Raw genomic sequence first — 12,341 nt, 5'->3', positions numbered from 1 at the left:
GGTGATTATATACCTCCAAAAGAAAGCTCTATCTGTCCCCAAACTTTTTTAACATAAATTGCAAGGCTATAGTCCGGTCATGCTGACTGGTGAAATTTTTGACTGACTGGTGAAACACCGTCAAATTTTTCAAGCCCTGTATATATATATATAAAAATATATATAATGTGTCTGTATATACAGGGCTCAAAATTTCAGGTCCTGAGCTACTAGCCAGGCCTTAAAAGTTACTCGCCACCAGTTGCCCTGCCTGATCCCACTCCATCCTATCCTTCTTGTGCACAGATGTACCAAGTGTACCTGGGAACAGACTAATCATTCTCTTACTGGACCAATACCGGGCATAGCACAAACACACACAGGGCACAACATACACAGCACAACACACAGGGCATTACACATATGCACAGCACAACACATACGACATACGCACAGCACAACACACAGGGCATACGCACAGCACAACACACAGGGCATACGCACAGCATAACACACAGGGCATATGCACAGCACAATGCACAGGGCATACGCACAGCACAACACACAGGGCATACGCACAGCATTACACACAGGGCATTACACAAAGCATAACACACAGGGCATTACACATACACACTTGATCATATTAATCAATACATTCATGTGTCACCATACACATTCCAAACTATGGATCCTGTGGCACAGTAAGGGTTAATCACGGCTCTAACATCTGCAGGGTTTACTTACAGTTACAGCAGAAAGCTCGGGTTTCAGAGCCACAGCCGGGTTGCCCAGGGAACACTGACGCTAGCTCTCTGGGAAGCTTGCACTGAACATGTGCAAGCAGCCACGACAGCTGCTGCGCTCTGAGGAGCTGCTCTTCCGTTCTGTGGCTGGACGAGCACAACAGCTGCCTCTGTCCATGACAGTGCCAGACTCAATAGCTTAATTTCCACTTGCCCCCACGCAATTTTGACGAGTTGAAATAAAATAGCAGTGGAAATACTGTATATAGACGTTGTTTACATTTGATGATCTCTTTCAAACAGATGACTCAAAGAGCAGTGATTTCGGAGAAGAGCCGTACATTATGACTTGTTCCCCTGGGGAGATAGTAGAAGAGGACAAGACTATCTTACATGGTTCCCAAGCAGAGGACAGCGAAGGACCCTTGCCCTGTGAGTCACCAAGCCAGGCAATGGAAAATCTTGCTTATTCTTCTACGTCCGGTCAGTGCGAAGAACAAGCCTGGAGTGACTACGAGAGATATGTTGGAGATCCCAGTTACACATCGGGAGAGCCTCTTCAAATTAAGGAAGAGGGCAGCCAGTTTAACTACAACTATAGTGAAGAACCAGCCTTTATAGATCCAAATCCCACCCATGAAGAACGTAGTGAGCTCTTTGACACCATGAATAACCTTCTCATCCACCAAATCACATTTGGCCAGTCTTCTTCGGTAGACAAGCCCTATGCTTGCAACCATTGTGAGAAGCGATTTGCTAAGAGGTCGCACTTGGGAATGCACCTTAAAACTCACACAGGAGAGCGTCCTTATGCCTGTCCTGACTGTGGCAAAAAGTTCACTAGGAGGTCAAACATGCTGACGCACTACCGTACCCATACTGGAGAAAAGCCATTTGCTTGCCCCAAGTGTGGCAAGAGGTTCACACAGAGCTCTCATATGGTGACACACCAAAGGACGCACTCCTCTGACAAATTCTACAGTTGCCCCGAGTGTAAGAAACGCTTTACTAAGTGGTCCTACCTGAACTTCCACCTCCGAACACATGGAATAGAAAAACTGAGTGTACCCTGACAGTTGCTGGGCTGCACCTGTTTCACAGACCAGCAGACTTAAATCTATCCATTTGTTATATGCTAAAAAAAAGTTTAAGGTACGCCCCAGTTAAACATGAAAATGTGTAATTTGAACAATGCAAACTTCATGCTGAGTGTCATTCATTTTCACCACCATTGGTGATTATATACCTCCAAAAGAAAGCTCTATCTGTCCCCAAACTTTTTTAACATAAATTGCAAGGCTATAGTCCGGTCATGCTGACTGGTGAAATTTTTGACTGACTGGTGAAACACCGTCAAATTTTTCAAGCCCTGTATATATATATATAAAAATATATATAATGTGTCTGTATATACAGGGCTCAAAATTTCAGGTCCTGAGCTACTAGCCAGGCCTTAAAAGTTACTCGCCACCAGTTGCCCTGCCTGATCCCACTCCATCCTATCCTTCTTGTGCACAGATGTACCAAGTGTACCTGGGAACAGACTAATCATTCTCTTACTGGACCAATACCGGGCATAGCACAAACACACACAGGGCACAACATACACAGCACAACACACAGGGCATTACACATATGCACAGCACAACACATACGACATACGCACAGCACAACACACAGGGCATACGCACAGCACAACACACAGGGCATACGCACAGCATAACACACAGGGCATATGCACAGCACAATGCACAGGGCATACGCACAGCACAACACACAGGGCATACGCACAGCATTACACACAGGGCATTACACAAAGCATAACACACAGGGCATTACACATACACACTTGATCATATTAATCAATACATTCATGTGTCACCATACACATTCCAAACTATGGATCCTGTGGCACAGTAAGGGTTAATCACGGCTCTAACATCTGCAGGGTTTACTTACAGTTACAGCAGAAAGCTCGGGTTTCAGAGCCACAGCCGGGTTGCCCAGGGAACACTGACGCTAGCTCTCTGGGAAGCTTGCACTGAACATGTGCAAGCAGCCACGACAGCTGCTGCGCTCTGAGGAGCTGCTCTTCCGTTCTGTGGCTGGACGAGCACAACAGCTGCCTCTGTCCATGACAGTGCCAGACTCAATAGCTTAATTTCCACTTGCCCCCACGCAATTTTGACGAGTTGAAATAAAATAGCAGTGGAAATACTGTATATAGACGTTGTTGACATTTGATGATCTCTTTCAAACAGATGACTCAAAGAGCAGTGATTTCGGAGAAGAGCCGTACATTATGACTTGTTCCCCTGGGGAGATAGTAGAAGAGGACAAGACTATCTTACATGGTTCCCAAGCAGAGGACAGCGAAGGACCCTTGCCCTGTGAGTCACCAAGCCAGGCAATGGAAAATCTTGCTTATTCTTCTACGTCCGGTCAGTGCGAAGAACAAGCCTGGAGTGACTACGAGAGATATGTTGGAGATCCCAGTTACACATCGGGAGAGCCTCTTCAAATTAAGGAAGAGGGCAGCCAGTTTAACTACAACTATAGTGAAGAACCAGCCTTTATAGATCCAAATCCCACCCATGAAGAACGTAGTGAGCTCTTTGACACCATGAATAACCTTCTCATCCACCAAATCACATTTGGCCAGTCTTCTTCGGTAGACAAGCCCTATGCTTGCAACCATTGTGAGAAGCGATTTGCTAAGAGGTCGCACTTGGGAATGCACCTTAAAACTCACACAGGAGAGCGTCCTTATGCCTGTCCTGACTGTGGCAAAAAGTTCACTAGGAGGTCAAACATGCTGACGCACTACCGTACCCATACTGGAGAAAAGCCATTTGCTTGCCCCAAGTGTGGCAAGAGGTTCACACAGAGCTCTCATATGGTGACACACCAAAGGACGCACTCCTCTGACAAATTCTACAGTTGCCCCGAGTGTAAGAAACGCTTTACTAAGTGGTCCTACCTGAACTTCCACCTCCGAACACATGGAATAGAAAAACTGAGTGTACCCTGACAGTTGCTGGGCTGCACCTGTTTCACAGACCAGCAGACTTAAATCTATCCATTTGTTATATGCTAAAAAAAAGTTTAAGGTACGCCCCAGTTAAACATGAAAATGTGTAATTTGAACAATGCAAACTTCATGCTGAGTGTCATTCATTTTCACCACCAGATTGTCCTGAAAGGTTGCTTCTGAATTTGTTTCTGAGAGGATGCAGGCCAAGAATTCCAATGTTTCAGCATCACCCCCTCTTCTGGGCCCGCTGCAGCCTCAGTCAACCATTTTGGAGTATGTGAGGGAGGTTGGACGGAATAGAATTGTGTTTCATGGGGCTGCAGTTTTACCCCAGAAGCAGAATGAGAACCCTAATACATCTGGCTATATGAGATTACTGGGAGACGCTCTGAATAATGGTTAAGGATTGTCAAATCTTTTGCAGTTGTATTATTTCCTGGACATCATTTTCCTGACTGATTTTACTTGCGCAGAAGGTTGCTTACAGTGGAATTGATGCTTAGACCACATCATTTTAAAACAATGCAGAAGTGCCAAAACCATTATTTGTATATCTTGTTACATGAACCTATAACTAGATATAACATGAACTACATACCAGCATCCTCTTTTGTAGTGTTTTTGCAGTCCTTAAAATGACCTGACCACTCCGCTTGTGTCTATACAAACTATGATGCAGCCCTCCAGATCTGCCCTCTGTGACTGACCTTGTCTGTCTATAAGGAGCTACTTTTCTTTGCAATGAGGAGAAATATTGGAGCGCGTGATGTGCTAAAAGATGACTCTCGGCCAGCATATTGACCTATTATTTCTTTGTGCGAGATCACATTAAAGCTTCAGTGATGGTGTTGTGCCTCAGAAGCAAGAGGAGTGGGTTCTGGGAAATGTAATCTCTAATGCTGGCCACACATGGATTCTTTCACATTCTCAGATCTACATTTTTTTAGCTGTTCAATAATGGTTAAAAGGCAGATACCAGGGATCTCATGGTTTAATGTGTACATGTAAATAAGGTTGCACAATGATTGAGAATTACCACAATATACTTTTGAGGTAGATGTTCCTTCTTGTTCCTGTGTAATGTACAAACAGACCAAACAAAAGAAAGCTTTTTCAGTATGACTATTATAGCTGTGTAATGTTCCTTTATGTTTCATATAATATTTTTTTTATTTGTAACTCTATCCAAACAGCAAAATAAACTCTTAAAACACATGCAACTTATGTTTACTGTTTTACCTGGAAAATTCTCCTTTTTCATGTGCTTATACTTAGCAGCTACTTAGAGTGGAATGCCAGCCTAAACCTTTCTAATTTTGAATAGAATGGGTAACAGTTAGAACCTTTTATTGCTAGAACTAGGGATGCACGAAATGAAAAAATTTGTCAGGCCGAAACCGAAAAATACTTTTTTCAAACTTTTTTAACATTGTATTATTTATTTTTTTACTTTACTGTTCAGGGCTTTGAGAAAATATCAGGAGTCTAAACAGAGCACTGATATTTCCCTTTTAAAATAGAAAAAGAGATTGAGGACACAGCTTCTTTTTCTGCAGCCCCATTTATGAATGAACAGGAAGTCTCTATACTGAGTGCTCCTGTCCATTCATGAACTGAGGAGATAGTATCAGTTACTATGTCCACAATCATGAATAAACAAAGAAGTGATGTAGATCACTTCCTGTTCATTCATAATTGGGGACACAGTAATGTCCTCAGTTATTTAGAAACACTCAGCGATCAGTACTGATTGCTGAGTGTTTGTGCTCCGCTTTCCATCCTGACTACTCCGCCTGTCACATGAGCCAAGCTCGCCTCCCACACCGCCCCGCTCAGCCTCCTGACAGCTTCTCTCCTCCCTGCTGGGCGCTGGCAGCTGAATCGCCTCGGTGTCTCCTCGATCCACGCTGTTTTGCAGACACAAGCAGGGGAGAGCAGCTGGGATCGTAGGGCGCACAGACTGGTGCCCACGGGGGGATTTGGGGGAGAGAGAATCTAGGGATGCACTGCATTTTCAGCAGTTTTGGTACTATCGATATTTTGCCCAAATTTCGGGGCATCCCTAACTAGAACATTTTATAGCTGTGATTCTGTTGGGTAGATGCACCCTCCGTATTTATCATGTTGACCATTGTTGCCAGAATACAGTGAACGAAAATCCAAAATTATACAGTTGTCACTGGAGCCCAAGTAAAGGGAATAACTACCACTTTTAGAAGAGTGGGCCTTTACTGGGTTAGATGTGGGGACACACTGGGGGCTTCAGCTGCCATTGTGATGTTCTGGACTTCTGCACCCACTTCATCCTCTGCTATATATGCTCCAATAGGGAGGCTCTCATAGATTAGAGTTATGACCACACTACACAAAGGGGCCTTGACGAGGCAGTGGGGCTTCCACATATTTTGCAAAAGTTGTGCAGCAAAAACCTGTTTTTAACCCTAGTAGTTAGACAGTGTAATTTTTTTTTTTTTTTTGCAGACTGGCTGGTGAGTGCTCAGAAATTCTTGTTTTTGTACTGTGTAAAGCCCTTCCATGTGCATCTTGCTTTAAAGCTAGTTATAAATTGATGAGCGTGTTTGGCATTTGTTATATTTGCTGGAAAGGGGGAACCTTTACCCTTCAACTCATAGGCCTGAGAGATCATTTACTGAATCCACCCAGTGATAGTGGAACAAGAAGCTGGCTGCCCCATACATGGGCCATCAGAAATGACCTCTTTGTGGAAAGTTAACTTCCTAGGTTTGAGTAATGTAGGAGTGACAGTGTCCGCTAAGCCTCTGTCCTTTAGGACCTGGCTTTTGACATTCAGGTTATTAAAGCCAGAGACTGAGAAACAGGATAGTATACCAGTCATTTGAACAGGAGGGTTGGATGATAAAGTAGTGCCCACGGAGAGTTTGCCAGGAGTTTTACTACATTCATGTACCACAATCCCCCAGGCCAGTAGTAAGCAATGAGGATCACCAGAAACTTTTCCAGTTTGTTGTACCTGGATGCCATCAGCTCCAAGTCCACGTCCAGCTTTCCCCACCTGCAATAAAGTGTCAAAAACACCTCCAGGTACAAGGACAATTCTCTGTGTTCCAGATATTGATGACTGAGGAACTTCCCCAGCCAATTTTCCATGCCTGGTTGGATGCATGCCAGGCAGGTCCAGGATGTGATGTTATGTCCAACTAGAATTAGGTTCACTTCTTTTTGAGCTGCGTGACTCCTGATGCCGCTGTGATGGTTGATGTAAGCCACAGCCATGCCACTGTCCAACTGAATCCTGATTGGATGGGCCTGCAATTGAGGGGTCCAACGTTAAAGGGGCAACCAAAACGTCCTGAGCTCAAGGATGTTGATTAGGAGTCAAGATTTCTCAGCTGACCAGGTTCAGGGACTGAACCCGCCTGTCTATTGCAGCCAGAATGTTGTGCTGCACAGCCTGGAGCAAAACTGAGCATAGGGGACTGCCTCAAAGTAGACCACCATCAACTACAGCACCTTTGTGCAAAAACAAATGGCCGAACAACCTCAGGATTGCAAGGTGTGAGCATGGGAGCGGAGAAACTAAATCTCTACTGTAGGAAGGAAGACCCTAGAGAGGCCAATGCCTGGTGCTCGAGCCAGTTGCTCCAAGCAGCGAGAAGGTTCCAGCATCAACTTCTGGAGATTCAGGACCTATCCAAAGTTTTGCAGGGCTTATATTGTCCAATGAATGTTAGGCTTGCAAGGACTGCTTTCTAGGGAGAAGGTCATCCAAGTATTCAACTATGAGGATCCACGGAGTCAAAACAGTGGCCAGCACCTTGGAAGGGCACCAGATTGGTGGTGTTGTGCACCCATGGCAAGACACAGGTAGCGTTGATGGGCAGGGAAAATGGGGATGGGCAAGCATCTGTGCTTGATGTCCGCTGATGCCAGAAAGTCTCCCCGGGGAAGGATCCGATTACAGAGTGGGTAGATTTCATACAGAACTGTTTGACTTTCATGAACCAATTGATAATATTCAGATCGAGAATAGGGTGGAAGCTCTCTTGCTTTGGGGACAGTAAACAGGTTGAAGTAAAACCCCTGAAATGTTTCTGCCTCTGAAACAAGGACTATGACCTTCTGAGAAAGGAGCCTTGGGCAGCAAAAACATCTGTCCAGCTTTAAGGCGATCTTGGTAGGTTTAACAGCAGGATGTGAAACTCTAATTTGCAACCCTTGGTTATGACTCTTGACCCAGGCATCCAGAATGACCCAGGGGGAGGAAATGAACCTTTCTAAAAGGAAGAAGCTGAGGATTCTGTTGCTGGAGGCTTGTACTACTATTATGGTAAGAAGGTGCTCTTGCCCCCGTTACTTCCGTCATGTAAGTATCCAAGGATTCGTCAAACAGACATTCCCCGGTAAAGGGAATGCTTTCAAGGCATTTCTTGCTTGGAAGTTCCACAGACCAGCATGTAAGTCATAGGACTTATAGGACATTGTGGACTAAAAAGGAGACAAATCCTGAGGATTCGTCTGATGGCATTTGTTAGGCTATCAACACAGCAGTGCAAAGATATAGGAAAGAGCTCTAGCCGAGTGGTGAGGCCGTGAAGATGGACCCAGGGTCCCTAGCCATAGCTTTTGACCACACAGATAATGTCTGGCATACCGCTATGATGGCAACAGTAGGTTGAATGGCAGGGCCTGCTATGGTAAATAGGGACTTAAAGAGTTTCCAATCTATCCTAGTAGTCAGTATTACATGGCAATCTCGTTGCTCGTTCATCTTGTGACATAAAAACGTCTAAAATGTGCACTCACTAGCTGTTTGTGGTCACTTTTTTAAGGGCTGACCAAAGACCACTTAATTACACCTCTTTCTCCCTGAGCTATTGGTGACCAATTTCAATAAGAGGAAAGCAGGAAGCCGCACAAAGGATATCGCTACATAGGATCATAGAGGATCTGATAGAGGCGATTTGGGAAAATTTTTGATTGGCAACCTTGACAGATACACCACAGAAGAGGAATAATTAATCGATCTTTGGCCAGCTCGTAAAAAAGGTGACCACAAACAGCTGGCGAGTGCAAATTTCAGACGTTTTACATCACAAGATCAAGATGAAGAGCAAGGAGATTGCCATATTAAGGTCCCCACACACTTTACGATAATCGCGGCAAATCCCGTTACTGCCCGTTCGGCATTGCAGTCAACGGAAGCCCGCCCCTCAGGGGGCGTGGCTTGCGATCATCGCAAGTACGATCAACCTATGCAAGATAGGCAGATCGTACGTTTTTTAAAGTACCCTACAACCATCGCAAGACAAAAGTCTTGCGATGGTCGTAAGGTGTGTGCCCAGCCTAATACTGACTACTAGGATAGATTGGAAACCATCATTAGGACTTTTTATTGGACATTTGTTTTGATATGGTTTCTAAATATACACACACACATTATTATTTAAATGAATGGGAAGGCTTTGTTTTCACATTTGCATAACTATGGTACATTAGTGACTTTGGATTGAGGAGGAGGGATGCTAACACTTAATGAATATATGAAAAACAGAAAGTTTTTTTATTTTAGCGCGGTGTCACTTGATTCACGATATTGGGAATAGTGTTTTCACAATTTTTTCAGCGCAGCAGCTAATTATACATTCACATAGCGCAGTAGTTTTATTAGTTTATTGCTAAGCCCTGGAGCTGACTGACGGGCTGAAGCTAATGTGGGGGGGAAAAAAGCAGCAGTGTCCTATGTGAGTAAAGGTGGCCATACACTACAACCATCGCAAGACTTTAGTCTTGCGATGGTTGTACAGGGATTAAAAAAACGTACGATCTGCCTATCTTGGACAGGCAGATCGCACTCTCGATCATCGCAAGCCCGCCCCCCTGAGGGGCGGGCTTCCGATGACCGCAATGCTGAACGGGCAGTGTGCGCGTGGGCACACCGGCCGGTTCGGCTTTTGTCTTCCGAGCACCGTTCTAACCAGCCAAGAATCGTACGATTCCCGGCTGGTTTTCGAACATGCTGGTTCGACAGAAGACGTGCAACCGTACAGTAGAAACGGTCGCACGTCTCCGTTCAACTGCTTGATTATCGTACGAAAAACCGATCGGATACAATTATCGTACGATAATCGTGCAGTGTATGGGCACCTTAAGATTGCATGATACATTACACCTTGCATTATTTATTGATGGGCTTTTGCGTGCCACCTTTTGCTTGCAGTTAATGTTATTACCAGCAGCCCATCAGTACTAATGAATGAAGGCAGTGATTGTAGCCCGTTATGTGAACCAATCAGGTTACTGCAGACTTATTCAAAAATATTTAGCAGACTTGGTCTCTCACAACCTCTCTTGGATTGAATCAAATGACCAATGAAGAGAGTGGGTTTTGCACAGAGCACGACTGTAAAGGGGTCAGATTTAATATTCTTTTGTTACATCTACCCATGTTTGTTGGCGTGATCAGCAAGTTGTAGATATACTAAAGTTCTGAGATGTAGATCAAAAAACGAAATGATTGAGAAAGGCTGGTCTACACCTTCACCGACAGCTCAGCCCTTCAGTCAATGTTCAGACATTATTCCCCCGACTCCACCTATTCTTCCAATGATTCTAATTTAATGTATAGACTTGTATTTTGAGGAACATTTCCTTTACACCGGAAAATACTTCGCATTTTAAATGCTGTCATGTGACATCAGTCCACAGAGCATTACCATGTCAAGAATTTAGGGTGTAGAGAAAAAAAAAAAAAAAAAAAAGGAGGAAATTTTATGGCATGTTTGGCCGGTTTTGGAATACAGGAAAGGTCAGAGCCTTAGATTGCTCCTTGAAAATATATCTTTGCTATGTTTACATGGACAAACATTCAAAAGAGGATCTCCACAAAATGTTTGACCTTGAATAGTGTTACATGCACAAAAAAGTTCAACAAGGTCACACTCCTTAACCACCTTCCGTCCATGGCCGTTTGTGAACGGCCAGACAGACGTCTGCTAGGAGCGAGAGGGCGTCTTAAGACGTCCTGCCCCTCCCCCCTCTCGTGTGCGCCACTCAGCGCGCACACGAGAGGGGAAACTGTAAGCATGTAAACAGCCAGCGACGGCTGTTTACATACAAGCGATCTCTAGAGACACCCGATCGCTTGCAGGAGCTGCGGGTGTGCGGCCTCCCCACCCCCCCGTACCTCTATCCCGCCGTCTCCTCTGCCGGTCCATGATCCGATGTGGCCGTTGACCCCGTCTTTTATATTATACCAAAAAATTGGGGTGAAAATAAATGTTTCATAACATTTTATAGGGAAACATGTTTTTTTTACAAAATTTAGGGTACTTTTTTGTTATATAGTAAAAAATAAAAACCCCAGCGGTGTTTAAATACCACCAAAAGAAAGCTCTGTCCCCAAAAAATGGTATAAAATTCATTTCAGTACAGCGTTGCATGACGGAATAAACGTCAGCCAAAGTACCGCAGCGCTGAACACTGAAAAATGGCCTGGACAGGAAGGGGGTGAAACACCGCAGTCTTCAAGTGGTTAAACGGCAGAGATCTACAATAAAAACCCATCCCTAGCTCTCCTTAATAACTTCCCTGATGATTTTCCTTCAACGAAACAGAAACTTATATTACATGTGCTCTCGGCGGCCAAACATGAAATTGTCATATCATGGAAATCCCCTAACCTTAGTATCTCTAAAACTAAACACTATATTTCATGGATCATGTCCCATGAAAAGAGACTTGCACAACAAAACAACCTCATGGTAAAATTTGATGCCGTCTGATCTCCCTGGGTACATTTCCTACCACCTAACTTTGATCGACGATTGCCCACTATTCCACCCACATTCCATTTCATCCAACCTCTCTTTTCTTTCTTGGACTTGTGTCTGCCCTTTCTATCCTATAGTTTATTAATACTTGGCTATGGATGACTCCTGTCTACATGCCGTGCACAATATTGTTTAATACTACGCCAGTTCATACTCTATGTAATGTACAACATTAATATGCTGTCCTTGGCATCTTAGCCTTATTGGCCGTAAATGGACCTATTTCTTCCTCCCCTCACGCTGTCTCTTGTTCTTCGTTTTCTTTGACGTTTGTACGTCTGGAAAATTATAACATTGAAAATTGCAAAATTGACGCTGTAATCTTTAATGATGCTTAGCTGTATCTGTGCAATTTTTCAATAAAAAAAACCTTAAAATTTAAAAAGTTCAACTAGACACAAGAAAGTCTATAAACCAGATTTTATTTGATTGCAAGAGAAATTTATGCTGCTGGCTTGGTAGCCTCTTTCTGGAGTTTCTTCATTTCATGTCTAATGATCTTGTTCCTCTGTAAAACAAAATACAAGAAAACTGGTAAGTCAGTATAACAGACTGGATGCACAAAAGCTAAAACATTCAAGTGTGGCCAAATTTCAAACAAAGCTTAGATACCACCCTCTGCTGTACAATGGTGTTACTCCAAACCGTGGTCTGCGTTTTACAACACCACTGTGCAACGCGTACCGTATCCCGTGAAGTGGTTTCCGCTTAACGCTAAAGAAAACTCCACGGTTGGAGGGGAGGCCGGTCACATGACCAAACTCTTCTCTC

At 44.0% G+C, this 12,341-nt stretch overlaps 3 protein-coding genes across 3 annotated transcripts in view; 2 read left to right on the top strand and 1 right to left on the bottom strand.

Moving 5' to 3' along the window:
* The window catches only part of LOC108791118 (zinc finger protein 436-like), a 12,085-nt gene extending 10,205 nt beyond the window's left edge, over positions 1-1,880 (top strand). Inside the window, exon 8 of the mRNA XM_018561503.1 lies at positions 1,029-1,880. Within this exon, the coding sequence (XP_018417005.1) occupies positions 1,029-1,798 (770 nt within the window). The 3' untranslated portion in view covers positions 1,799-1,880. The remainder of the gene's footprint in view (positions 1-1,028) is intronic.
* An 892-nt stretch (positions 1,881-2,772) lies between these two features.
* On the top strand, positions 2,773-3,756 carry LOC108791117 (zinc finger protein 37 homolog). The gene is made up of 2 exons (XM_018561502.1): positions 2,773-2,821; positions 2,987-3,756. Exons 1-2 carry the CDS (start codon positions 2,773-2,775, stop codon positions 3,754-3,756), a joined length of 819 nt encoding a protein of 272 aa, XP_018417004.1.
* Positions 3,757-11,975: 8,219 nt separating this feature from the next.
* RPL14 (ribosomal protein L14) overlaps positions 11,976-12,341 on the bottom strand; it is a 7,941-nt gene continuing 7,575 nt past the window's right edge. Inside the window, exon 6 of the mRNA XM_018561514.1 lies at positions 11,976-12,078. Coding sequence (XP_018417016.1) covers positions 12,013-12,078 — 66 coding nt within the window. The 3' untranslated portion in view covers positions 11,976-12,012. The remainder of the gene's footprint in view (positions 12,079-12,341) is intronic.

The sequence above is a fragment of the Nanorana parkeri genome, unplaced genomic scaffold (assembly GCF_000935625.1).
Source record: "Nanorana parkeri isolate BGI_ZX_2015 unplaced genomic scaffold, ASM93562v1 scaffold528, whole genome shotgun sequence".
Classification (NCBI taxonomy): domain Eukaryota; kingdom Metazoa; phylum Chordata; class Amphibia; order Anura; family Dicroglossidae; genus Nanorana; species Nanorana parkeri.
Note: the sequence above shows the minus strand (reverse complement) of the source record. Positions and strands in the feature narration are given on the sequence as shown.